Source organism: Oncorhynchus gorbuscha, linkage group LG18 (genome assembly GCF_021184085.1).
Source record: "Oncorhynchus gorbuscha isolate QuinsamMale2020 ecotype Even-year linkage group LG18, OgorEven_v1.0, whole genome shotgun sequence".
Classification (NCBI taxonomy): domain Eukaryota; kingdom Metazoa; phylum Chordata; class Actinopteri; order Salmoniformes; family Salmonidae; genus Oncorhynchus; species Oncorhynchus gorbuscha.
This window is the reverse complement of record NC_060190.1, coordinates 21839055-21866931: the sequence shown is the minus strand read 5'-3', so window position 1 is coordinate 21866931 and position 27877 is coordinate 21839055. Positions and strand designations below refer to the sequence as shown.

Here is a 27877-nt window from a genome sequence, read left to right as displayed (position 1 = left end):
AATGAGTCAGGAAGTTGTTATTATCTTGGAGAGGAAACTATGGCTTTCATACCCCATGCTTAGCCAGATGTGGCGCGTTTCCTCATCTGCTGGCAAACCAGAGGTGGTATCACCGGCAAAGTATGAGACGTAGAGGCGTTCTGGAGGAATCCTGTACTCCTCTGTGAGTAGACGCCAAGCCATGATGCACGCTTCCTCCTGCACAGAGACACTTTTAAACCTGCCTTTTAAACTGCTATGGCATCATAGATCACAGCTACATGTATGTCACACACCTTGAAGTAATCGCCAAAGGACCAGTTTCCTAACATCTCAAAGAAGGTGTGGTGGTAGACATCTCGACCAACATCTTCCAGGTCGTTGTGTTTACCCCCAGCCCGGACACACTTCTGACTATTCACCACCCGCCGGTATGTGGCCATTTCACTGCGCGGGTCTGCTGCTCCAAGGAAAATAGGCTTGAACTAAGTGAAGAGGAGAAGAGAGGCATCATTCCAACTCAGAGCCAGTGAAGTTGAAGCACCCCCAAAAAAAGCTATGAAGGAATTTGATGCATGGCCTAAGGTATGGTATGTATACACAACTTTTCACTTTTACGCAAAAAAAATCTACTGACTGTCAACAAGACACAAATCTGCATTTGACTGGAATTGCCTTTAGATAGCTAGCTAGTAGGTCTATGTATTGTCTACACTCGCCAATGCTGTTGTTCACGCGGGACTGTACACCCATAGAGCAACAGAACTGTCAGAGGTGTCAAATCTCCAGTGTCATGCATGAGGCTAGCTTTCTTCGCTATAGCTCCTTGCCATTAATAAAATTCGTGTCTACTGTATTCGATAATGTAGCTAATACTTCATGTGAAAACCGACCGATGATTGTTCAATTTACCTGGTTCATGCCTGCGTTGACAAACAGGAGACTCGGGTCTCCCCGCGGACGAACAGGGGAGGATGGCACAATTATGTGTTGGTAGAGTTCATGAAAAAAATCTGTGAACGTACGCCGCACACGATTAGACGAAAAGTCTGTTTGAACCTGAGAATATGACCTTGATAAATATCCTCTGACGCTTGAAAGTGATGTTAAATTATTGTTTATCACTGCTCTGTACCAAAGTGTCAAGCGTCTCATGTGCGCCGCCATGTTGGCAGCTCTTCTTCTTCGGTGGAGGTAAACGGCGGTTGGCATCAAATGTTAATGGATTATTACCGCCACCAACTGGATGGGCTGTTGAACGAGAAAATACCAAACATATTGCCGAGAAAAGGGGGAAACGATATCATACAAAATGCAAAAATAGACAGACGCACCAACAAGCAAAACCCACCCCCCTCATTCAGTCACAGTCCAATCCCATTTCTCTGACTCTTTCCTGTGCTTTACAGTTGATGATTATTGCAATAAATGACACAAATCCCACCCTTTTAACATTTAATGTATCATGATCCCTTAGTTGGTGTGAAACCTTCACTGGTGGTGTCTCTACCACCATTGTTTCTTCACCACGACTCGCTCCTTCCCTCTTCTCATCGCGTCCAGATAGGAGACCCTCTGGAGAGCACTTACTCTTACCACCTCTGTCTCCTTTGGGCGTATGTTCGTCACCACAATTGCAGCATTTCAACTCAGCTGGCATACGATACTCCTCCCATCTGCATACACTTGACACATTACCATATCTTTTGCAGTTATGACACTGAAGGGGCTTGTGCACGAAAGCTCTTACAGGGTATTTCATGAATCCTAACTTTACATGAGAAAGGAGAGAATCTTCATCAAAGAACAATAGCTTGATGAAGCAAATGTCTTTACTCCATCCACCATATGGGTCAGTTGATGTGCACCAAGCACTCCATCAAGGTCTTCAGTTATACAATCTGCCTTTACTTCATGCCCCATACCAGAGATAACCCTCTTGATATGTGCCCTGCTTAGAAAATCCATACACAAAACATTCCACTACGATATCTTTTTGAGATGCACAGCACACTTCTTCTGCTCCGCAGACACACAATCCAAAAGTGTGTCTAGACTAGGCTTGGATTTCAACACACCTTTACTTCTCTTGTTTCCTTTCTTTTTCACAACTGTAACCCACTTATTCTCACATCTTCACCTGAAGCACTGTCGGTTTCAAATAAAACATCAGTTTCCGCCGTCTCCTCTGCACAGAGGGCCAATGTTGGCAGCTCATCTAAGGTCAAAGGTAAAGGTGTGCAGTCTGTGTCCAATCACTGAAATACTTGTCATGGTCGTCTGAATAGGTGGCCTTGCGGCCGTACTTTATTTTGGGTGCATTACATATGGTTAGACTCTAGAAAAAATATTGTAATGCCTGAATGAAACGCTCTCTGCACCTGAAATAATTTCCTGACCTACACTTGTCTGAGAAAGGTCTTTAGGTGTGCTAATGTCCAAGTGAAGTGCAAAATCAAATAGCCTTTTTCTGTGTGCTTGCCCTAACTAAAATGTTGGTGTACAAATGTGAATTATTTTTAAAAAGAATTCATCTTGAGAATACTGACAAATGAGATAACATTGACTTGATAGTTATAAACAGTTGGAGCTATATACACTGCTCAAAAAAATAAAGGGAACACTAAAATAACACATCCTAGATCTGAATGAACGGAATATTCTTATTAAATACTTGTTTCTTTACATAGTTGAATGTGCTGACAACAAAATCACACAAAAATGATCAATGGAAATCAAATGTATCAACCCATTGAGGTCTGGATTTGGAGTCACACTCAAAATTAAAGTGGAAAACCACACTACAGGCTGATCCAACTTTGATGTAATGTCCTTAAAACAAGTCAACATGAACTTGTGGTCAATCCTCAAGAGGCGGGTGGACAAACAAAACCCCACAAATTCTGACAAACTCCAAGCATTGATTATGCAAGAATGGGCTGCCATCAGTCAGGATGTGGCCCAAAAGTTAATTGACAGAATGCCAGGGCGGATTGCAGAGGTCTTGAAAAAGAAGGGTCAACATTGCAAATATTGACTCTTTGCATCAACTTCATGTAATTGTAAATTAAAGCCTTTGACACTTATGAAATGCTTGTAATTATACTTCAGTATTCCATAGTAACATCTGACAAAAATATCTAAAAACACTGAAGCAGTCTGGCTTTAGATCGGGGCACAGCACCACAACTGCAGCTATGGCAGTGGCAAACGACATCATTAATTGACTTGATAAAAAGCAACATTGTGCTACTCTGTTTGTGGATTTATCAAAGGCCTTTGATTCAGTTGACCATGAATTGTTACTAGCTAGACTCAGAAACATTGGTCTCAGTGAAGGGGCAGTAAATTGGTTTAGGAACTATCTTTCTGACAGAACACAATGTGTATATACTGACAATCATAAGTCTAGCTTTCTTGAGATTAATAGAGGTGTGCCCCAAGGTTCAATTTTAGCTCCTGTGTTGTTCTCAATTTTTATTAATGATTTTGGAAACGGGATGTAACTAGCAAAGTTAAATCTATATGCAGATGATACAGTTCTATTTCATGTGCTCCTTCTCTGGTTCAGGCTGTTGAAGAGCTCCAGACTGCTGTTCAGTCACTGCAGGCCCCCCTTTATGGTCTCAAACTGGTCTTGAATATACAAAATACTAAATTAATGACCTTTACCAGAGCTAGAACTCTGCCAAAGAATGTTAAAATTGTCACATCTGGTGGCGTATCCATTGAAAAGTGTCATCCTACAAATACCTAGGTATTTGGTTGGATGACAAGTTGTTATTCAAAGTTCATGTGGATAATCTTGTGACAAAGCTTAAATTGAAATTGGGTTTTTATTTTCGTAATAAGGCTTGCTTCCCGCTTATGGCTAGAAAGAAGCTTGTTCAGGCCACCTTTCTCTCTGTAATTTATTATGGTGACTTGTTGTATATGCATATGCAGCCTCCTCCTTCTTACAGAGACTGGACTCTGTTGATCATGCATGCTCGCGCTTTATTACAAATGCCAAGTCACTCAACCACCATTGCACATTGTACCAAATGGTGGGTTGGACCTCACTTTATATGCGTAGAAAGATACATTTGTATGTGTTCATCTACAAAGCCCTTTTGGGTAAATGCCCTGTTTACCTCTGTAGTCTGGTCTCCTTCACCACCAGCAGTTACCATACCCGTCTGCTAGGTGGTTGCTACTTATTAAAATCCCCAGGACATTCACAGTATTAGGCAAGACTGCCTTCTCTTCTTGTGTACCATATGCATGGAATAATCTACAATCCATGCTTCATCTAGATATGTTAGTGGCACTGAATGAATTTAAAATATTGATGGGAGACTCTGTTACCGAGGAGTCTAAATGCTTTTTTTGGCTGGATCATGTTGTTGTATTGTATTGTTGTATGTTTTAATTCTGTAATGTACTAATAGTTGCTGCATTCTTGGCCAGGTCTCCCTTTAGGTCTCAATGGGCTTTTCCTGGTTAAATAAAGGTTAAAAAAAAGCATTTTTTTTAAATGACTGAGACGTGGATAAGGAAGAGTGTGTTGAATGCTGATGTTAACCTTTCTGGCTATAACCTTGTTCGGCAAGACAGATCTTCCAAAGGTGGGGGAGTGGCAATATTTACCAAAAATCACCTACAGTGCTCGGTTGTCTTCACCAAGTCTGTCCCCAAACAATTTGATTTGCTGGTTTTAAGCATTCAACTTTCAAATAGCTCTTTGTTGACTGTTGCTGGGTGCTATCGTCCTCCATCAGCACCAGTCTGTACCCTACCTGCCCTAAGCTCTATCCTGGCCCCTTGCACTAAGTAAATTTGTCCTGCTCGGTGGCCTAATATGGGACATGCTTAAACCACTTGACCAAGTCCGAAAGTAATGGGACTCCCATAAATCTTTTTCAGATTATTACCAATCCCACAAGGTATGACTCCAAACACCCAGAAAAGGTTATCCTCACAAATAATCCTGATAGGTATCAGTCTGGTGTTTTCTGTAATGACCTTAGCGATCACTGTTTTACAGCCTGTGTTCGTAATGGCTGCTCAGTGAAACGCCCTGTCCTGATTTGTCACAGACGCTTGCTAAAAACCTTTAATGAGCCAGCCTTCCTTCATGAACTGGCCTCTGTAAAATGGTATAGAATCAGCTTTATCCACTCTGTCGAAGACGCTTGGACCTTCTTTTTTGATATTTTCAGTGGTATTGTTAACGACCACGCCCCCATAAAGAAAAAGAGAATTAAAAACAGGTTCAGCCCCTGGTTCGACCGTGATTTTGCAGAGTTACTCCACTTCAAGAATTGCATTTGGCAAAAGGCTCGGCACATGCATACTCAGGCTGACTGGCTCTCGTTCAGGCAAATAAGAAATAAGTGCACTCAAGCTATCTGGAAGGCTAAAGTTAGTTACTTTAAGGAGCAGTTCTCTCTCTGTGGGTCTAACTCCAAGAAGTTATGGAAAACGGTTAAAGACCTGGAGAATAAACACTCCTTCTCACAGCTGCCCATGTCCCTTAATGTTGATGATGTTGTTGTTACTGACAAGAAGCACATGGCTGAGCTCTTTAATCACCACTTCATTAAATCAGGATTCTTATTTGACTCAGCCATGCCTCCTTGCCCATCCAACATTTCCTCATCTCCCACCCCTTCTAATGCGACTATCCCCGATGCTTCTCCCTCTTTTTCCCCTGCCCCGCTACAAAGTTTCTCCCTGTAGGCAGTCACTGAGTCCGAGGTGCTAAAGGAGCTCCTGAAACCTAACCCCCAAAAAACATCTGGGTCAGATGGTTTAGACCCTTTTATCTTTAAGGTTGCTGCCCCTATCATCGTCAAGCCTATCTCAGTCTCTCTTTTCTGGGGAGGTTCCCACTGCTTGGAAGGCAGTCACGGTTCTTCCTTTATTTAAATGGGGAGATCAAGCTGATCCTAACTGTTATAGGCCTATTTCTATTTTGCCCTGTTTATCAAAAGTGTTGGAAAAACTTGTCAATAATCAACTGACTGGCTTTCTTGATGTCTATAGTATTCTCTCTGGTATGCAATCTGGTTTCCGCTCAGGTTATGGACATGTCACTGCAACCTTAATGGTCCTTAATATTGTCACCATTGCCCTTGATTCTAAGCAATGTTTTGCTGCTATTTTTATTGACCTGGGTATGATAGACCATTCCATTCTTGTGGGCCGGCTAAGGAGTATTGGTGTCTCTGAGGGGCTTTGGCCTGGTTTGCTAACTACCTCTCTCAAGGAGTGCAGTGTATAAAGTCAGAAAATCTGCTGTCTCAGCCACTGCCTGTCAACAAGGGAGTACCCAAGGCTCGATCCTAGGCCCCACGGCCTTCTCAATTTACATCAACAACATAGCTCAGGCAGTAGGAAGCTCTCTCATACATTTGAGAGTGCTGTGGTAGCCATGTTGGTTAAGTCTGCCTTAAGTTCTAAATACATCACAGACAGTGTCACTAAAAAAGCACCCCCACACCTCCTCCTCCATGCTTCACAGTGCGAACAACACATGCGGAGATAATCCGTTCACCTACTCTGCATCTGACATAGACACGGCGGTTGAAACCAAAAATCTCAAATTTTGACAGATTTTCACCGGCTAATGTCCATTGTGTTTCTTGGCCCAAGCAAGTCTGTTCTTATTATTTGTGTCCTCTAGTAGTGGTTTCTTTGCAGCAAATTGACCATGAAGGCCTGATTCACGCAGTCTCCTCTGAACAGTTGATGTTGAGATGTGTCTGTTACTTTAACTCTGTGGAACATTTATCTGGGCTGCAATCTGAGGCTGGTACTGTAACTCTAATGAATTTATCCCCTTAATCAGATGTCTCTGGGTCTTCCTTTCCTGTGGTGGTCCTCATTAGAGCTAGTTTCATCATAGCGCTTGATGGTTTTTGCGACTACACTTGAAGAAATGCTCTTGAAATTCCTTTAGATTGACTGACCTTCATGTCTTAATGAGGGACTGTCATTTCTCTTTTCTTATTTGAGCTGTTCTTGCCCTACTATGGACTTGGTCTTTCACCAAATAGGGCTATCTTCTGTATACCTTGTCACAACACAACTGATTGGCTTAAACGCATTAAGAAGGAATGAAATTCCACAAATGAACTTTTAACAAGGCACACCTTAATTGAAATGCATTCCAGGTGACTACCTCATGAAGCTGGTTGATAGGATGCCAATAGTGTGCAAAGCTGTCATCAAGGCAAAGGGTGGCTACTTGAAGAATCTCAAATATAAAATATATTTAGATTTAACATTTCTTTGGTTACTACATGATTCCATGTGTTATTTCATAGCTTTGATGTTTTCACTATTATTCAATAATGTAGAAAATAGTACAAATAAAGAAAACCCTTGAAAAAGTAGGTGTGTCCAAACTTGACTGTACTGTAGTTCTTTTCAGAACAAAACGATTAGAAAAGAATTTTGGTTCCGACCCCTGATGAAGAAACGTGCTCTAGATGGAAAGGATTAATGGATGAAGGATGAAGCAGTATGAAGTGCAGCTTGCACGTGCCTATCAAGTCAAATGGGTGTTAGTAACTCAGTTCTTGGGATCGGAGAATCATGGTCGCTTGGATTTCAGTATCAACCAAATCAGCCTTCACACGGATTTTGACAAAAATAAAAACTTGGAACACTGTGCTGCTGATAAACACTTGCTGTCATAAAACAAAACAAACTAAAAACTTTTAAAAATAACATTGCTCAAAAGACTGTATAATTCACTTTTCGACCAGGGGTTATCTGGGTTGTGGGGTTTTGACTAAATAGTATACAGTTTGTCAGAATTGACCAGAATTTTATTGAATAAAATCACAGCCCAACTCTGGTAATATTGATTTTGTCCTTTATAAGAGCTCTTAAAAACAGTATCGACAACGATGAGTGTCCTATGAGTGGTAATAAGAGGCAGTGTGTCAAGACATTGTAAGGCTGGAGGGAGCTTCTTGTCTCTCCCTCTAGGTGGTGATTTTGCCAGGCTGTTTAAGACTGAAGCCTCCACCGGTGAAGCATGGACCATCGCTGCGCTGGGGCAGGATCACCGACTGTCCCACCTGGGCCAGGCTCCTCTCTTTCTCCCTGCGGACACACAAGAGAGTTCCAGAAAATCTGTCACACAGACACATGCAGACGCATTTAAGATTTGCTCCGTCAACACACACACACACACACACACACACACACACACACACACACACACACACACACACACACACACACACACACACACACACACACACACACACACACACACACACACACACACACACACACACACACACACACACACACACACGGTAAGTTCGCCCTAAGCTCTAGTTAATTGATTCTCTGGTCGTCCTCCCAGCTTTTTTGATTTGAGCAGTTGAGTCTCCTCAGAGGAGGAATGGGAGGACTATCCTCCTCAGTGAATTTCATAAAAATAAAAATTGTAAAACATTTAAAAAGTTATATTTTTTCAGATAAAACTATACTAAAAACAGTTGAAGTCGGAAGCTTACATACACTTAGGTTGGGGTCATTAAAACGTGTTTTTCAACCACAAAACACAGAATTGCCCATTATTAATTGCAGATTTTTTTAAATGTAGATATGATTTTTAGGCCGTATCACGTATCATGATGGCTTCAGACATACTGTACCTTAAATTATACAGTTGAAGTCAGAAGTTTACATACACCTTAGACAAATACATTTAAACTCAGTTTCTCACAATTCCTGACAATTAATCCTAATACAAATTACCTGTTTTAGGGCAGTTAGGATCACCACTTGTTTCATAAGAATGTAAAATGTCAGAATAATAGTAAGAGAGAATGATTTATTTAAGCTTTTATGTCTTTCATCACATTCCCAGTGGGTCAGAAGTTTACATACACTCAATATGTATTTGGTAGCATCACCTTTAAATTGGTTACCTTAGGTCAAACGTCTCAGGTAGCCTTCCACAAGCTTCCCACAATAAGTTGGGTGAATTTTGGCCCATTCCTCCTAACAGAGCTGGTGTAACTGAGTCAGGTTTGTAGGCATCTTTGCTCTCACGCTTTTTCAGTTTTACCCACCATTTTTCTATGAGATTGAGGTCAGGGCTTTGTGATGGCCACTCCAATAGCTTGACTTTGTTGTCCTTAAGCCATTTTGCCACAACTTTGGAAGTATGCTTGGGGTCATTGTCCATTTGGAAGACCCATTTGCGACCAAGCTTTAACTTCCTGACTGATGTCTTGAGATGTTGCTTCAATATATCCACAATTTTCCTACTTCATGTTGCCATCTATTTTGTTAAGTGCACCAGTCCCACCTGCAGCAAAGCACCCCCACAACATGATGTTGTCACCCCCGTGCTTCACGGTTGGGATGGTGTTCATCGGCTTGCAAGCCTCCCCCTTTTTCCTCCAAACATAACGATGGTTGTCATGGCTAAACAGTTATATTTTTATTTCATCAGACCAGAGGACATTTCTCCAAAAAGCACGATCTTTGTCCCCATGTGCAGTTGCAAACCGTAGTCTGGGTTTATTATGGCGGTTTTGGAGCAGTAGCTTCTTCCTTGTTGAGCGGCCTTTCAGGTTATGTCGACATTGGACTCATTTTACTGTGGATATAGATACTTTGTACACATTTCCTCCAGCATCTTCACAGGGTCATTTGCTGTTGTTCTGGGATTGATTTGCATTTTTCGCACCAAAGTACGTTCATCTCTAGGAGACAGAAGGCGTCTCCTTCCTGAGCAGTATGACGGCTGCGTGGTCCCATGGTGTTTATACTTGTGTACTATTGTTTGTACAGATGAACAAGCGGACATAAACAATTATAAAAAAGAAAAATAACAAAACCTTGATTCTTGCGATACAGGCATTTGGAATATCGCACAGAAATATACACTCAAATTAATTTGATATATCGCCCAGCCCTACTTGAACAGTTCAATCAGTTTAGATCAGAAACCCCAGAATGAGCTCAAGTGTGATTCACGTGGTTGGTAAGTACTATACCAGGATAATCTTTACCTGCACTGCTGTTCTTTGCGTTTCTGATTGAGGTACTTCTTCTTGATGTTCTGCAGCTCATGGGCCAGTCTCTCAATCTCATACTTGTACTCCTGTGTCTGGGACTCATACATGTTCAGCTCTGATGACAATGCCTGGATGTGGGGGATTAAAAGGACATCTAACATAAATCAACTTCAAGCAGCAGCATAGGACTAAACTGAAAATGACATAGCAGGGAAAAAGTTACTCTGGGCCTGAGAGCTTGGCTCGCAAGCCTGTACATGGTCCTGCTGTATCTGAAGTGGCCATTTCTCTGCCAGTGGTCAGAGCTGCTCGGAAGTAGAGAGGGAGAGAGGCAGACAGACCGACGAGGGATGTACAAAAATAAGATGAAAGGCACAGAGGACCTTGAGCTGTTTTGTCTTCTGCCTCAGTGTCTGCTGGTAGATTTGAAGCTGCTCGGCTGCCTCCGGTCCAGGCTGCCGGGACAGAATGTGCTTCAGCTCCACGTACAGCTTCTCCTTTTCCTGAGCATTTAAGTGGAAGAGAGGGGACGTTAGGCAGCCAAACATTCAGTCAGGGATGGGCTCTTTAAAAACGTGCACACATCCCACTGGGCGCCTCCTTACCAGCTCCCGGCCCACCCATTATTTACATATTTGCATACTGTATCTACACCGAGTATATAAAAACGTATATAAAAATGTCACTTAAATCCATTTCAATCAGTGTAGATGAAGGAGAGGAGACAGGTTAACATTTTACTGCAGTGGGCTAAATCAGTGTCTCTTGGCAGTCTTAAAGAAATCTACTTTGAAATAAAAGTATACACCTCACACACATGGTGAGCCATAAACATAGTGTTTATAGCCTTACAAAAAATAAGACACCTGTATACCATGTCACATATAGAGTTGAAATGTACTTCATTTTTAGATTGCTTTCTAATATTACACTTTATATATCACAGAGGACTGAAATATATCAAAACGGTTTGATATAGAAACACCAGATTTTCAGCGTAAAAAAATAAATTATGTTTATTAATTTAGAAATTATGAAAAATAAGGCCACTAGGTCATTTGACTGCAGGAAAGGGTTTTAAAAGAAGGATTTTTAAGCTTCGAAACAATTGAGATATGGATTGTGCATGTGTGCCATTCAGAAGGTGAATGGGCAAGACAAAAGGTTTAAGTGCCTTTGAACGGGGTATGGTAGTAGGTGCCAGGCACACTGGTTTTTGTCAAGAACTGCAACACTGCTGGGTTTTTCACTCAACAGTCCATGTCCCGACGAATTGAGGCTGTTCTGAGGGCAAAAGGGGGGGTTGCAACTTGCAACTCATTATTAGGAAGGTGTTCCTAATGTTTGGCATACTCAGTGTATGCAGTCCATGCTAATTTCTGAAAGTTATGATTAAGAAGTAGTGAAACAATTCTCCCAGGCTTCCATTGATTTCTGCAGTGACCCAACCTACTCCCTGTGGGAGCACCTGGTGTTTGGGTAGCCAACAGGATAAGACAGATTTATCTGGATTTTACCTGTAATAAAAGCTCTTTCTCCACCACCTCCTCGCTCTTGGTTATCAGACGCCTCTGTAAAGAGTGAATCTTCTGGATCAACTCATAGGTGCTTGGGTCGCTGGCCTGAAGAAAGTCAAATAAGAGGCATTAATGTATAACCCTAAATAGGTTCTCTGGCTATGTCTCCCAGAAGCTAGGCCGAAGCATTAAGAAGTTAATGTACTCAAACAGGTCTAAATGTTTTTGAGCCCAAGCACTCACAAGATATGCACACACACACACACAATCACACACACACACCTCCAGCCTTCTCCAACGATGTACATTCATAGGATTCTCCAGCTCCTCCTCCAAGGCTCTGCACCTTGTCCTCTCTTTGAGCAGCTCCTTCTGCATGTGGTAAACCTCACGTCTGTCACAAAACCCCAAAAAGGGCATCAAATGTCATGGCATTTCCTCATCACATATTTTATGACAACAAATTCAAGTGGGGCATAGATTGAAAACAGACTTCAATTCCATTTTTTCATTAATCATTAAGGATGTAAAAACATTGGCAAGCCTGTATCAATTCAATGTTTTGTTCATGGCAGATGTCCAGCAAATGCCACTATGGTAACCTTTTGTGGGCTGCAGATATCAACAGGTTCACAATAAAGCAAATTAATGCCGATGAATAAGACAGCAATGTAAACTGAGCAATGCAGAAATATTCCTGCTGCACAGATCTGTGCACTTTTGTACCACAAAAACAATTTACATAGTGAAATAATGTCAAAAGAAAAGTTATTAACAATTTAGCATAAATTACAGACATTGATTAGGAGTTTAGTGTGCTGTGCTCTTCGAACGGTGTTGGGTTCTAATAAGAAATATACTTATTCCTGTCACTATATAATAACTTATTGATTATATAACATGTATGATAACTGTTTATGTTCTGTGTCATTGAAAGGTGAATAAGGAACGTGTATGGAAAGTTAATGAGGGAGACGAAGGGCAACAGTTAATCTTTGATAAAGCAGGCCAGCTGCGGAACCAAGGAGGAGCGAGGCATTTGACTTGAGGTCCAAGTCAACAGAAGAAGTGAGAAGAAACCTCTTGGAGGGGGGCCAGAGGGGCCCACCCCAACAAACATCCTACAACAGTCCTATCTCACACACATTCACTTCCACACCTACAAAGGTTCTAGCATCAGGCAAGGCCATGACTATACCAGTTGAGAGGAACCAGGTTAGATCCTGCCTAGCAACGTAGATGCATTGGCTATGTAGATGTGCAAGGAATTGACCCCACCTAGTAGGTTAGAAATATATGTGCTTGTATCATCAAATGGTTGAATAAATCTAGCTTGAGCTTTCTTCGGAGTCCAACTGAAATTTGTCTCAATCTTTCTCTGTTTCCGTATGTCCCCCCTGTGCCCCGTCTATATCAGCGTCTCCCACCTCTGTCTCGCCCCCTCACTTTCTTACTGTCTTGCACTCTCTCACTCTCTACCTCTGTGTTTCTATTACTCCCTCTCCCTCTTCCTCTTTCAATCTCACCTTAAGTCTTCCACATTAGCCACAGTCTTGGCCAGGATGCCCTTCTCCCGTCTGAGTTTCTTGATCTCCATCTTGAGGAGGCGAATGTCCTCCACCCTCTGGTTGTACTGGATCTCTCCCTTGTTCAGCATGGACTGCTGGATCTTGATCTTCTCGTAGAGTAGGGCAAGCTCATCGTTTCGTCGCACCAGCTGAGTGCCCAGGATATCTCGCTCGCTGATCACCTACAAGACGGTGATGGCAAAAGAGCAAACAACAAAAATCCCAGGTTACTTTGATCAAAGACTATAAAAATACATTTAGAAATAAAACATATTTGTGATATTGGCCCTTTGTGATAACGTGTTTGATTATTTAATGGACACTAAATGGATAGTGCTATTTCCTAGAAAGTCACATTTACAGAATGTTTTACTTGGTCTCATACATTCAAAGACAAACCTCATTAGGAAGAAATGAAAAGCTGCACCTCTGTCACATTCTGCAGCCACATCAACACAATGTTTTTTGACCCATGTGATGCGTGACCACAAAGGCATGACAGATCTGCTGGCTGATGAAAACATCTCTCTCCATCCCAGGCCTCTACGGGAAGGGCCTGCCCCTTTATTCAAATCAGCACTATTTTATCGCTATGACAGTACTATTTGTCTCTTGGAATGGGCAGTGAGTTCTCAGTGAAAGCAGGTAGCCACCTTTCCACCCCTCTCTCTGTCCCTTACCTGATCCAATTCTTTCTTCTGTCTGAGCCGCTCAGCATCAGCGTCAGATATGATCTTGAGCAGCTTTCTCTCCTCGGTCTCCTGGTTGTCGATAAACTGCTTCGTCTCCTGAGCCTGCTGCTTCATCTTCTGGAGCTCGGCCTATGGGAGGAATGGAAAGACAGACGGCCTATACTTAAAATTTGAATTTGAAAATGAGGTAAATGACGGGTAAAGAAAAAGAAAACATTTTGGGCCTTGGTCAAAAGTTGTGCACTATAAAGGGAATTAGGTGCCATTTGGAATGCAGCATTTGCTTCAAGAAGGCAGGATGGGTGTCGTCCTGGTGGTGAGGGTGTCACCCTGGTGGTGAGGGTGTCACCCTGGTGTGATTGAAAGAGCTAAAGCAGGTTGGTGTTAATATTTGAGTAAATCAAAATGCGAAAAAAGTACATTTGCACAGTAGTTACTTTAGCCACTCACACAGTGAGCACGGCATAGTAAATTACCTTCAGAGCCTCCTTCTCTTTCTCCACTCGCTGGAACTCCAGGTGCTCCTTGACCAGTGCAGACTCTTTGCTGTTGATCTCCTCCCTTAGCTGGTCAATCTGATGGTTCATGATCTTCAGTTTCCTCTTCATCTCTGTGATCTCATCCTGAAAGAGAGGTCGGAGAGTGAATGAGTGAGTGGGTGAGCGAGCGAGCAAAGGATTGACCGATCGACAGACCGGACAATCACCTGCCTGCCTGTCCACAAGACTGACTACTCCTATGTAAATCCAACCTGGGCTTCGATGAGGTTCTTGCTGTAGAGGTTCCGATCAGATCGGACCGCCTCGTAGAGGTTCTGCTGCTGTTTGAGCTTGGTCTCTGCCTCTGCAATCTTCTTCTTGTACTCAAAGATCTGCATCTCCCTCATTTTAATGTCCTCCATGTGTTGGAGCACCTGTGGAAGAAAAGAACAGAGAGAACAAAAAATCATCCCAAGAGGGGGTTTAGTTTGGGACTTAATATAAGACTTGGGCTTACGTAACCAGAAGCTGATAGCTTGGTGTTTATAAAAGACAACCTAGACACAATACCGGCTTGTTGTAGTCCTAAATGATAAACTGTAATGTTCAAATTTTCTCCACATGTAACGATGTTTAGTCTGTTGCAACACACGTCGCATATCACATTATCTCGTCTTCTGTGTTGAAATCCTAATTGATAAACTGCAATGTTCAAATGGAGTTCCCTCCCATTTTCTCTGCTTCATCAACATTAATGCTAGTGCTACATTACTGGTACAGTATGTAACTGAGCCTAAATCCCTGGGGCTGTTATGTATCCAACGAGGATTTAGGATCAGCTATGCCCTTTAGATCACAACGAATAAGACCTGCCAGCACTCTGGGCACCTCATTGATAAGCATTGTATAATTCTCACACTAAATATCTACGTAACCCATTTCTGAAAACCCATTACTTATAAAAAACATTTGAGATTCATAAACTTGGCGTACACCATACATACGCATGTTTCTCACTATAAAATCAGCCCCGTCCTAAAACTGTGTGCATGTGAATGAGCATTATTTATTCGCCAGGAAAACTTTCACCTTTTATGGTGATTAATAACACCCTATTTTCTGTATAATTTGGAGGTATACTGAAATTAAGCCAGAACAGTTTCACCAAAAACAAGCAATGGCACATTTTATCAAATGTTTTGGAAGTGTTACCACAATGTTTTCATCTTTGGGGATTTCTATTGGAAAAGCAGTTTCTGCCCATCTTTATACTGTACTGTCTTTGTGGTTACTAATAGATGTACGAGATACCATATCCAGTCAAAGGGATGGCTAAATCTTGAAACTCCTTTTGTCACCACAGATTTAAGTAAAACGGCTTTTAACTGCTTGGTCTTGTCATGCAGGGCATCCTTGTAAAAGAGTCCTTGGTCTCAATGGAACTACCCTGCCTAAATAAAGGTTCAATAATTCCTATTTATCAATTAGATTGCAAATGTAAAGTAAATAGATGTTCGCTCTTCTTAGTAACGACAAAAAGCTGCATTTGTTTTGTCATTCAGTTTTTCTGTTGTTGTTGTTTTATGAACAACGTGTCAACCTCACCATTCCTCATTTGCACAAAGTACTTACTTGCCTGCTTGCAATGCAATAATTACTATAAGAGGCAAGAAGTTGTGCTTTGCATGGTCTGAACTTTGCGTGGAGGTAAGCACATTCTCCAGGCAAGTTCCGTTTTTAGAAATGCACTGAAAACGGGTGCATGTTATGTTTTACATGCAAAATATAATATTTTGTACGTACGCAGCGTTTATAAATGAGGCCCCTGGTCTCTCCAGTCATCCCTGAGCTATCTTAGTGCACCTTGTGTGTGAGGTCGCTGGCCTCGTTGATATAGCGGTCACGCTCCTTCTCCAGCTGGTAGATGATCTTGCGCTGCTTCTGGGCCTCGTCGCGGTAGTTCATGATCTCCTGGTCCAGGTTCTTCTTGGACTGCTCATGGAGCTTCACTACATTCAGCTGCTTCTCCGTGGCATTAGCTGCCTTGATCATGTTCTACAATGTACACACACACACACACGCATGCAAACACGCACAAAACAAACACACACACACACACACAAATGTACACGCACAAACGAACACAGACACACTTTAACAATGGGTTATGAGCAGATGAGAGTGTGTTTGGTGCACATTTGTCACATTAATCTGTCTAATGAAACAAATCATGCTAAACAAGACCTGCAACATATGCACATAATGTCATGTAGTAAGTAGTAGGTGCTGGCAATGCCGGGGTTGTCGGTTTGATTTCTGCATGGGGTACACACTGGATGTTTGTCACTGTCAATGTTGACAGTTCTGCAAGTTGCTTCAAATAAAAGTGTCTGCTAAATTATATTATTCTCCACATACCTTGTTCAGGATGTCTCTTTCCCGCACCAGTTCGTCAATGCCTTTCTTGTCAATCTCCATCTGCTTTTTGGAGGACTCCATTTCTGTTCACAACACATGGTTCATGTTTTTGAGTGAGAGAGAATGACAGAAATTCTGTATACATAATTGATGTACCTTGCACACAAACCCCACCACATTTAATATTTTCAGAGTTACTAAAAGGTAAAAAAACATGTCATCTTCCTGTCAAAAAGAGTGCATTTGGCCTCCCGAGTGGAGCAGCGGTCTAAGGAACTGCATCGCAGGGCTAGAAGCGTCACTACAGATCCGGGTTCAATCCCGGGATATGTCACAGCAGGCCGTGACCGGGTGACCCAGCTGTACGGTGTTTCCTCCAACACATTGGTGCAGCTGGCTTCCAGATTAAGCGGGCAGTGTGTCAAGAAGCAGTGCGGCTTGGCGGGGTCATGTTTCGGAGGACGCAAGACTCTCGACCTTCGCCTCTCCGAGTCCGTATGTGAGTTGCAGCAATGGGGTAAAACTGTAACTACCAATTGGATATCACGAAATTGGGGAGAAAAAGGGGTAAAAAGTAAACCCAGATATTTGTGTGTCTCCAAATCAAATCAAATGTTTTGGTCACATAACACATGGTTAGCAGATGTTAATGCGAGTGTAGCGAAATGCTTGTGCTTCTAGTTCCGACCGTGCAGTAATATCTAACAACAAATCTAAAAATTTCACAACAACTACCTTATACACACAAGTGTAAAGGAATGAATAAGAAAATGTACATATAAATATATGGATGAGCGATGGCCGAACGGCAAAGGCAAGATGCAGTAGACGGTATAGAGTACAGTATATACATATGAGATGAGTAAATGTATGGCATGTAAACATTATATAAAGTGGCATTGTTTAAAGTGACTAGTGATACATGTATTACATCTATTTTTTAATTATTAAAGTGGCTAGAGATTTGAGTCAGTATGATGGCACCAGCCACTCAATGTTAGTGATGGCTGTTTAACAGTCTGATGGCCTTTAGATAGAAGCTGTTTTTCAGTCTCTCGGTCCCAGCTTTGATGCACCTGTATTGACCTCGCCTTCTGGATGATAGTGGGGTGAACAGGCAGTGGCTCAGGTGGTTGTTGTCCTTGATGATCTTTTTGGCCTTCCTGTGACATCGGGTGGTGTAGGTGTCCTGGAGGGCAGGTAGTTTGCCCCCGGTGATGCGTTGTGCAGACCTCACTACCCTCTGGAAAGCCTTGCGGTTGTGGGCGGAGCAGTTGCCGTACCAGGCGGTGATACAGCCCGACAGGATGCTCTCGATTGTGCATCTCTAAAGGTTTGTGAGTGTTTTTGGTGACAAGCCAAATTTCTTCAGCCTCCTGAGGTTGCGCCTTCTCCTGTTGCGCCTTCTTCACCACTCTGTCTGTGTGGGTGGACCATTTCAGTTTGTCCATGATGGGTACGCCGAGGAACTCCACTATTGTCCTGTCGATGTGGATAGGGGAGTGCTCTGCTGTTTCCTGAAGTCAACGATCATCTCCTTTGTTTTGTTGACGTTGAGTGTGAGGTTATTTTCCTGACACCACACTCCGAGGGCCCTCACCTCCTCCCTGTAGTCCGTCTCGTCGTTGTTGGTAATCAAGCCTACCACTGTAGTGTCGTCTGCAAACTTGATGATTGAGTTGGAGGCGTGCATGGCCACGCAGTCATGGATGAACAGGGAGAACAGGAGAGGGCTGAGAACGCACCCTTGTGGGGCCCCAGTGTTGAGGATCAGCAGGGTGGAGATGTTTCCTACCCTCACCACCTGGGGGCGGCCCATCAGAAAGTCCAGGACCTAGTTGCACAGGGCGGGGTCGAGACCCAGGGTCTCGAGCTTAATGATGAGTTTGGAGGGTACTATCGTGTTAAATGCTGAGCTGTAATCGATAAACAGCTACATAGGTATGCCTACATAGGTATGCCTCGTGTCCAGATGGGTTAGGGCAGTGTGCAGTGTGATTGTGATTGTGTCGTCTGTGGACCTATTTGGGAGGTAAGCAAATTGGAGTGGGTCTAGGGTGTCAGGTAGGGTGGAGGTGATATGATCCTTGACTAGTCTCTCAAAGCACTTCATGATGACGGAAGTGAGTGCTACAGCGCAATAGTTGTTTAGCTCAGTTACCTTAGCTTTCTTGGGAACAGAAACAATGGTGGCCCTCTTGAAGCATGTGGAAACAGCAGACTGGGATAGGGATCAATTGAATATATCCATCAACACACCAGCCAGCTGGTCTGCGCATGTTCTGAGGACGCGGCCAGGGATGCCGTATGGGCCGGCAGCCTTGCGAGGGTTAACACGTTTAAATGTTTTACTCACGTTGGCTGCAGTGAAGGAGAGCCCGCTGGTTTTGATAGCGGGCCTTGTCAGTGGCACTGTATTGTCCTCAAAGCGAGCAAAGAATTTGTTTAGTTTGTCTGGGAGCAAGGCGTCGGTGTCCGCGACGGGGCTGGTTTTCTTTTTGTAATCCGTGATTGACTGTAGACCCTGCCACATACGTCTCGTGTCTGAACCGTTGAATTGCTACTCTACTTTGTCTCTATACTGACACTTAGCTTGTTTGATTGCCTTGCGGAGGGAATAGCTACATTGTATTTGGTCATGTTTCCGGTCGCCTTGCCACGATTAAAAGCTTGTTTGATTGCCTTGCGAAGGGAATAGCTACACTGTTTGTAGTCGGTCATGTTTCCGGTCGCCTTGCCATGATTAAAAGCAGTGGTTCGCGCAAATACTGCCATCAAACCATGGTTTCGGGTTGGGGAAGGTTTTAATAGTCACCGTGGGTACAACATCACCAATGCACTTGTTAATAAACTTGCTCACTGAATCAGCGTATACATCAATGTTGTTGTCTAAGGCTATCCAGAACATATCCCAGTCCACAATCGTGGAATCAGATTGGTCGACCAGCATTGAACAGACCTGAGCACAGGCGTTTCTTGTCTATAGGCTGGGAGCAACAAAATGGAGTTGTGGTCAGATTGGAGGGCTTTGTATGCATCGTGGAAGTTAGAGTAGCAATGATCCAGAATTTCTCCAGCCCAGGTCGCGCATTCGATATGCTGATAAAATTTAGGGAGCCTTGTTTTCAGATTAGTCTTGTTAAAATCCCCAGCTACAATAACTGCAGCCTTAGGATATGTGGTTTCCGGTTTACATAGAGTCCAATGAGGTTCTTTCAGGGCCGTTGAGGTGTCTGCTTGGGGGGGGATATACACGGCTGTGATTATAATCAAAGAGAATTATCTTGGTAGATAATGCGGTCCGCATTTGATTGTAAGGAATTCTAGGTCAGCTGAAAAAAAGGACTTGAGTTCCGGTATGTTGTTATGATCACACCACGACTCATTAATCATAAGGCATACACCCCCACCCTTCTTCTTACCAGAAAGATGTTTGTTTCTGTCAGCACGATGCGTGAAGAAACCGGGTGGCTGTACTGACTCTGATAAGGTATCCCGAGTGAGCCATGTTTCCGTGAAACAGAGAATGTTACAATCTCTGATGTCTCTCTGGAAGGCAACCCTTGTTTGAATTTCGTCTACCTTGTTGTCAAGAGACTTGACATTGGCGAGTAGTATACTCGGAAGCGGTGTAGGATGTGCCCATCGACGGAGCCTGACCAGAAGACCGCTCCGTCTGCCCCTTCCGCAGTGCCGTTGTCTTGGGTTGCCTACTGGGATCCGATCCATTGTCCTGGGTGGTGGTCCAAACAGAGGATCCGCTTCAGGAAAGTCGTATTCCTGGTCGTAATGTTGGTAAGTTGACGTTGCTCTTATATCCAATAGTTCTTATATCCAATAGTCCCGGCCATATGTAATAACACTTAAGATTTCCTGGGGTAACAGTGTAAGAAATAATACATAAAAAACACAAAATACTGCATAGTTTCCTAAGAACGCCAAGCGAGGCGACCATCTCTGTCAGTGCCATCATTCAGGGATGGCGCCTACAAATGCATCCCGGCATGCATTTGTGTGGGCGTGTATCCGTGTTGGTTTAGTTCTGCGTGTGTGTGCATGTTGAAATCAAATAAAATGTTATTTGTCACTTGCCAAATATAACAGGTATAGACTTTAACGTGAAAAGCTTGCTTACGAGCCCTTCCCAAAGATGCAGAGTAAATAAAAAATATAAAATAGTAACACAAGAGGAATAAGATACACAAGAATGGAGCTATATACAGGAAGTACCAGTATGTGCAGGGGTATGAGGTATTTGAGGTAGATATGCACATGAAGGCAGGGTAAGTGACTAGGCATCAGGATAGATAACAATAAACTAAAGAACAGAGTAGCAGCAGCATATGATGAGTGTAAAGGTGTGTGTATATGTGTGCATTTGTGGTGTTGTGTGAGTGTGTATATAGTGTGTATTTATTGTTTTGTGAGTGTGCATAGTGTGTGTGTATCCTTGCCTCTCTCCAGGCCAGCGATCTGGTTTTTCAGCATGTCCCTCTGCTGCTCCACTTCCAACTTCTGATCCTCCGTCTGTCGGAACTTCCGCTGAGTGGCCTCTCTCATCTTTGTTAGTTTGGCAATCTCCTGACGCATCTGATTCACCTCCTCCTCCTTCATCTGAGGAGGTGGAAACAAAAGGAGGGAGGAAGAGAGATAAGAAGAGAGAGAGAAAGAGAGAGGGGTGGGGGGTCAGAGAGAGAATAGATATTTATTGTGTTGCTGACATTAGGGCTCCTGTCCAATTTTCATGTCTCCCACGCCTCAGCCAGCTTGTCCAGCGCCTATGCCTCGGGCGGCCCGTCAAGCTCACCCAGGTGGTACGCCGGGTGCCGCCCCTAGAGGGGGAGTACTGTCACGCTTGCTCCCGCTCCCCCTCTCGAGCGCCAGTCTGCCCTTCATTACGCACGCCTGTCACCATCATTATGCAATATTGGACTCACCTGGACTCCATTGCTTTGTTGATTACCCCCTCTCGATATCTGTCTGCTCCTCAGTTTGTTCCCTGTGTCAGCATTGATGTCGTTGTTTTTGCCCCTGTCCAGACCCTGTTCCTGTTCTGTTTCATGTCCGTGTTTTATTAAATGTTTACTCCCTGTACCTGCTTCTCGTCTCCAGCGTCGATCCTTACACTCCTACTTTGCCACACTTTGTGAATATGGACCCATATGTGCTGCCTTGCAATGGTGTGCGAAAAACAGCCAAAAACAACCATGGTGTCCCATGATTAATATAAGGTTTTACTGGAATTATGTTTCGATCAACAGAGGGCAGCACTTTGTGAGGGCTCTCTATTGGTTTCTGTCATATGTGGAGCTACACACACACACACACACACACACACACACACACACACACACACACACACACACACACACACACACACACACACACACACACACACACACACACACACACACACACACACACACACACACACACACACACACACACACACACACACACACACACACACACTTTACCTTAAGGTCAGATGCCCTTTGCTGTGTGTCGAGGGAGAGCTGCTCCAAACTCAGGGCATTCTGTTCATTCTCCTGCTGGAGTTTGGTGTTTCTCACTTGCAGTTGCTCCAGCTCCTTTGTGACCCGCTCATTGAGAATCTGCGAAGGGACAAACGGCACAAATCAAATCACACATTAAATCTAATCCCCCTAAAGCATACATGTAAAAGTTGTATTCCATGTGTGTATGACTGGCACCATCTCTCAAGTTGGTGTTCCCTCGCCAGCCCATCTGTGAAAAGATTGGAGGATGGAGGGGAAGGGAGAGGACCGGTGGACAGGGAGGGCGGGTGGGACATCACCCCTGGTCACGGCCTCACCTTCTGCTCCCGCAGCTGCTGCTCCAGCCTCTGCTGCTCCTCTTTGCTGCGCTGGCTCTGCAGGTTCAGCACTTTAATGTCCGACTGCTTGGTGTCCAGGTCTGTGTGCAGCTGCTTCACTTCCTTCTCCAGCTTCTCCTTCCGCCGTGTCTCCCGCGAGCACTCGTTCTGACGGACCTGAATGTCTTGCTGGAGCTATGTTGGAGAGAATATAGGATAAAAACAATGGTGTTACTAGCAAGTATTTTGACAGAAAGCAGGCACTGGAGTGGACTTACTATATAATAAGGCCCCAGTTAATTTAGGGCTGGATGTGCCAAGACTTGTGGACACACTGTACAGCAAATAAAGCCTACTGGTTTATTTGCAACCGAATGGGAATGAGGACTGAAATTATAAACAATTACAGAGTCAGGATCCAGACAACTACCACGTGTATGGCCATAATACCTACCTAATAACTAATGCCTTACCTGCCAGTTAAGTGAAGGTAAAGCAAATGCACCACATACATTTTTTTAAAATGGTGATGTTGAGTTTCTGCATTACCTGAGATATGGTTTCCATCGCCTTTTCTTTTTGAACCTCCATCTCTTGTTGACTGGCGGTGGCCTTTGTTAGATTCTTTCGCAGTGTCACCACTTCCGTAAGCAGTTCATCTCTTTCCTTGGTTAGTTCCTCTTTGATTTTCAGCAGATCATTTACACTAAAAAACAAATTAGATTTCAGTTAAAACTCCTCTAATGTTATCGTTATCTAGAGATGTAGGCAGTGCTTCATTTGTAGGCTGAGGATCCGTAGGTAACCGCCCCTTCCTGTCACCCTGGAAATATCGTGTTCTGTGGTGTTTTTTGTCTTACAGTAACTTTATACTATGCTATTATTTTTGGCATTATGTGATCTTACAGATATTGATTCAGCTTTGATTGACCTTTATCAAACGAGCACTATATTCTCCAGAGTAGTCTGTTCTCTACGAGTAGACCAGAGACTATGTGTAAATAGAGAATCCTGCACATCCATAGAAGCACATCCAGTAGCCTAGAGCAGAAGCGTTTCTTGCACACAAAAATGTCCTTTTATAAGTGCATTTCATGCAATTCTACATAATTTTACATAACTTTTTTTTGGACCACAGAAATTACTGATATGACAGGCTACTCTGACATTGACAAACTGTGATCAATATATTACATTTACATTACATTTAAGTCATTTAGCAGACGCTCTTATCCAGAGCGACTTACAAATTGGTGCATTCACCTTATGACATCCAGTGGAACAACCACTTTACAATAGTGCATCTAAATATTTTAAGGGGGGTGAGAAGGATTACTTTATCCTATCCTAGGTATTCCTTAAAGAGGTGGGGTTTCAGGTGTCTCCGGAAGGTGGTGATTGACTCCGCTGTCCTGGCGTCGTGAGGGAGTTTGTTCCACCATTGGGGAGCCAGAGCAGCGAACAGTTTTGACTGAGCTGAGCGGGAACTGTACTTCCTCATTGGTAGGGAGGCGAGCAGGCCAGAGGTGGATGAACGCAGTGCCCTTATTTGGGTGTATAAATGACTGAGCGACCCAATGATGAAGATAGGCTAGTGGATGTGCACTCACCAGTAATGGCCGATGCGCTCGTGCCATTATCTCTCAAGATACTTTGTAAAATAGTGTTGTCCCCTAGAGTCATTATACTGAACTTGTATTTCAATTACAATACTTATAATAGGGCCTATTTATATTTGTATGATGAAGTGCAATGCTGGCGAGATGGAGAGTTACAGACACATGTCTATCAGAGCAGAGAGATCACAAAAATAGAATCTCAATGTAGTTCTGTGAGAGACACAGGTGCATGCTTCTCTCTCTCACCACAGCAATGGACAAGGGTTGGTCCCAAAACATAGGCTACAATGTTAAACAAACTTAAACCCGGACCCAGCCCAACCCGAATCAATTCTCAGAATAAGTGCAGGCTGAAAATCTAAGTTTTTCCATAACGTTTTTAAGGGGGCAGGAGAATTAACGTTGAGGCAACTTGATATAGCCTAACTAGGATATTTTTATTTTTACATTGCAAATAGACAAAATGTTTTGTCATGCCAAGAGGTACCGGATCCAGGCAAATAGGTGCCAAAACGAAGCAGTCCAAAACTGCAGGATCTTGTTCCGGCAGGATTCGGCTCAAATTAAGCATTGTATGTAGGCCTTCAGGTATGACAATAATCTCTAGTGAATTGGTTAATTCAAAGGAAGTGGACAATTTACAGTGTGAGTGCGCGCAACTCAACTCACCCATGTTCTTGACCCACGGACAAGCCAGCACCTTGTTCAACAAGTTTTGTTAGATTTGAAATTTCATGTTTCAATGTTTGAATTGTCTCTTTTGCTCTGAGCTCTTTATCGTGGGCTGCATCAACCATTTTCCAAGCCTTTTCTATTTCCTAAAAGAAAAAAAGTGTTCAATTGTACAGTGTGGCCATATTACTATGACACATCTGGGACATGTTGAAACAAAGCACAACTCTAAAACACTGCTCTATTCTGCTCAAAATGAAGTGTGAATATTTTACTCCATAATAGCCCTAAAGAGCTTATTGGCAACAACACTAATGACAACCATCGTCCTAACCTTAGGCTGTAGGCCTATTACACATCTCTGCAGCTACTCATGTTTTCACCATAAAAGGCCTACCTTCTTCAGAGAAGTTATAGTTGTTTGATCTTCCTGGGACAACTTCAGTGCAGTAGCAACTTTTACTGAATTGGACACTATCTCTGCATTCAGCTCCCTGCATTTTGTCATCAGCCTCTTCTCACTCTCGTGGGACTTCTTCAGGGCATTGGTCAGTTTCTCATATTCAACCCGGAATTTGTCCAGGCTCTTGTCTCCCACCAGCTCATCGAGAACCTCCTGGAACTCCTTCTCCAGTGATTCAAAACTGTTCTCATCTGCTTCTGGCTTTTGAACTTTATCCTGGGAAAGGACACACAAACTGCAATCAAACACTTGTCAAATCTGAGAGAGTAAGCTAATTGCAAGGCACTGAAATTGAAACATGAAGTTCTCTGTATGGTTTCACTCCTGCAATAACTACTGTAACTGATCTGTTTTCGATTCATCTTATGTGTATCTGTTAAGGTTGATCTTGTTTTTTGCCCTGACTATACTACACATGACCTGATTGTGACAATAAAGATATATTGATTCTTAACTGTCACTAGTTACTATAAGCCTACTATAGAAATGCAGTGACATGAATACAAATTATTGGACGAAAAATAAAGTTAACGAAGAAATCTTGACAATTCTGCAACGTTAACATACTGCAATACCGAACCAGTATCTATCTATCTGTGCGTTAGAGACCTCTCGCCCAGAAAGCTGATTCAAACTCCCATTCGCCAGCTCTGTATGCGTTTTAATGTCAAAATACCTTCGTCGTTGATCACCAAATATGGAGTTTCGCTGAGCAATTATCTTAATTTACTCGTTATGACCGGTATGTACTGTAATTTGAGGTGCTGAAAAGGCATTGCTTGTCAATTTTTTATGTAGACCTTTTTTGGAAGTGCATACCGGCCTTAAAATTAATATAGTTGCTCCACGAAACTTCATATTTGGCGATCAACGAACGTTTTTTAAATTAGGCCGAACGCTTGCAGAGCTGCCGCGGGTGAATGGAGTTTGAATCGGATTGAGAGCTTTCTGCACACACAGTGTACAGACAGTCACGATACAGTAGGTGATTATTCACTCGTCACCAACTAGACGCCAGAAAACGGACTGAAGCTTTCCAACAAGAAAGCCTTGTGTTTGTTATCCTTTGCTAAACGTTTTTCTGCGGTGTCCACTAATGAATACTACCCAGCGGAAGACAAAGTTAGCTAACGTACAGTAATTTAGCACCTGTTGCACTGTTGCTTTTGTTTTGGCAAAACAAAACGTAGCGTTAGCTATCTAGCTAGCTATACGAACCAGCACAACTTACCTCCATGTTTCCTGTCCCGTTAGTCAAAAGCGCTGAGTTATAATACACAAGATTGTTATTTCCAAATGTCTGCGACTCATTTGTTAGGACACTGACAGCTGGCTAGCTCCAGTAGCTAAGCTAGCTCTCTGCATGTTGTTCATTCATACACTCCAAGGAAACGCGTCCCGTTACCAGGCAACGACTGCCCGTTCTCTGGGTTCGCGCGGGTGTGGCATGAAGATGATGACTTGAGCCTGCCCTGGGACAACATTACTTTAATACGTTTCAACTAACTTCACTTTGTATTATCCAATTTTATGTATTATGAACAAGCACTCATTGTAGCTTAGAAAAATGTACGTTTTTTTTTACCGTGGTAAAACGTTTATTTGATATTCAATATTCGCCGGACATTCGAGCATTCAAAGTTACAGACCTCGGATTGGGCTCTTCATGAAGGGAAAAAAAGTGTACATTATTGCTCAGGTCTTATTTTCCCAATTCTGAACCGAGCTTGTAATAACATGGCTACGGTGTACGCTTCCTACAGCACGGTCAATGCACCAATACTGAACTAAAAAACACAATATGCACCAATTTCAAAGATTTCACTTGAGTTACAGTTCATATAAGGAAATCAGTCAGTTGAAATAAATTCATTAGGCCCTAAACTATGGATTTCTGGGAATACAAATATGCAACTGTTGGTCACATATACCTTAAAAGAAAAAGGAAGCCATGTGGATCAGAAATAAAAATGTCAGTATCTGGTGTGACCACCATTTGCCTCATGCAGTGCAACACATCTCCTTTGCATAGAGTAAATCAGGATGTTGATTGTGGCCTGTGGAATGTTGTCCCAATCCTCTTCAATGGCTGTGCAGAGTTTCTGGATATTGGCGGGAACTGGAACACGTTGTCCTACGCGTCAATCCAGAGCATCCCAGACATGTTCAATGTGTGACATGTCTGGTGAGTATGCAGGCCATAGAAGAACTAAGACATTTTCAGCTTCCAGGAATTGTGTACAGATCCTTGCAACATTGTGCCGTGTATTATCATACTGAAATATGAGGTAATGGCGGTCGGATGAATGGCACGATAATGGGCCTCGTCACGATATCTCTGTGCATTTAAATTGCCATCGGTAAAATGCAATTGTGTTCGTTGTCCATAGCTTATGCCTGCCAATACCATAACCCCACCGCCACCATGGGGCACTCTGTTCACAATGTTGACATCAGCAAACTGCTCACTCACACAACGCCATACACGTGGTCTTTGGTTGTGAGGCCGGTTGAGCTTAATGCCAAATTCTCTAAAACAATGTTGGAGGCAGATTAGGGTAGAGAAATTAGCATTAAATTATCTGACAACAGCTCTTGTG

General features: G+C 43.0%; 2 protein-coding genes across 3 annotated transcripts in view; both read right to left on the bottom strand.

The window, feature by feature from the left end:
• Positions 1-1171, bottom strand: part of aars2 (alanyl-tRNA synthetase 2, mitochondrial (putative)) — a 31575-nt gene extending 30404 nt beyond the window's left edge. For both annotated transcript variants that reach the window (XM_046312491.1, XM_046312493.1), the window contains exons 1-3: positions 892-1171; positions 276-464; positions 53-198 (exon numbers count right to left, since the gene is read on the bottom strand). In XM_046312491.1, the coding sequence (XP_046168447.1) occupies positions 53-198; positions 276-464; positions 892-1146 (590 nt within the window). In that variant the 5' untranslated portion in view covers positions 1147-1171. The remainder of the gene's footprint in view (positions 1-52; positions 199-275; positions 465-891) is intronic.
• A 6626-nt stretch (positions 1172-7797) lies between these two features.
• cfap58 (cilia and flagella associated protein 58) lies at positions 7798-26679 on the bottom strand. The gene is made up of 18 exons (XM_046312315.1): positions 26509-26679; positions 25212-25493; positions 24812-24960; positions 23073-23229; positions 22524-22718; positions 22165-22302; positions 21142-21301; positions 16688-16770; positions 16133-16324; positions 14542-14703; positions 14267-14413; positions 13779-13919; positions 13057-13280; positions 11813-11924; positions 11531-11635; positions 10397-10516; positions 10008-10141; positions 7798-8076 (listed from the first exon to the last, which is right to left on the bottom strand). Exons 1-18 carry the CDS (start codon positions 26512-26514, stop codon positions 7956-7958), a joined length of 2628 nt encoding a protein of 875 aa, XP_046168271.1. The 5' UTR covers positions 26515-26679; the 3' UTR covers positions 7798-7955.
• Between the last annotated feature and the right edge of the window lie 1198 nt (positions 26680-27877).

Coding starts and splice junctions, on each gene's coding strand:
- cfap58 (XM_046312315.1), bottom strand. Junction 16,771..21,141: donor GATCGCTGGCCTGGAGAGAG/GCAAGGATACAC, acceptor TGTTGTGAACAG/AAATGGAGTCCTCCAAAAAG. Junction 11,636..11,812: donor ATCGTTGGAGAAGGCTGGAG/GTGTGTGTGTGT, acceptor GACTTTCTTCAG/GCCAGCGACCCAAGCACCTA.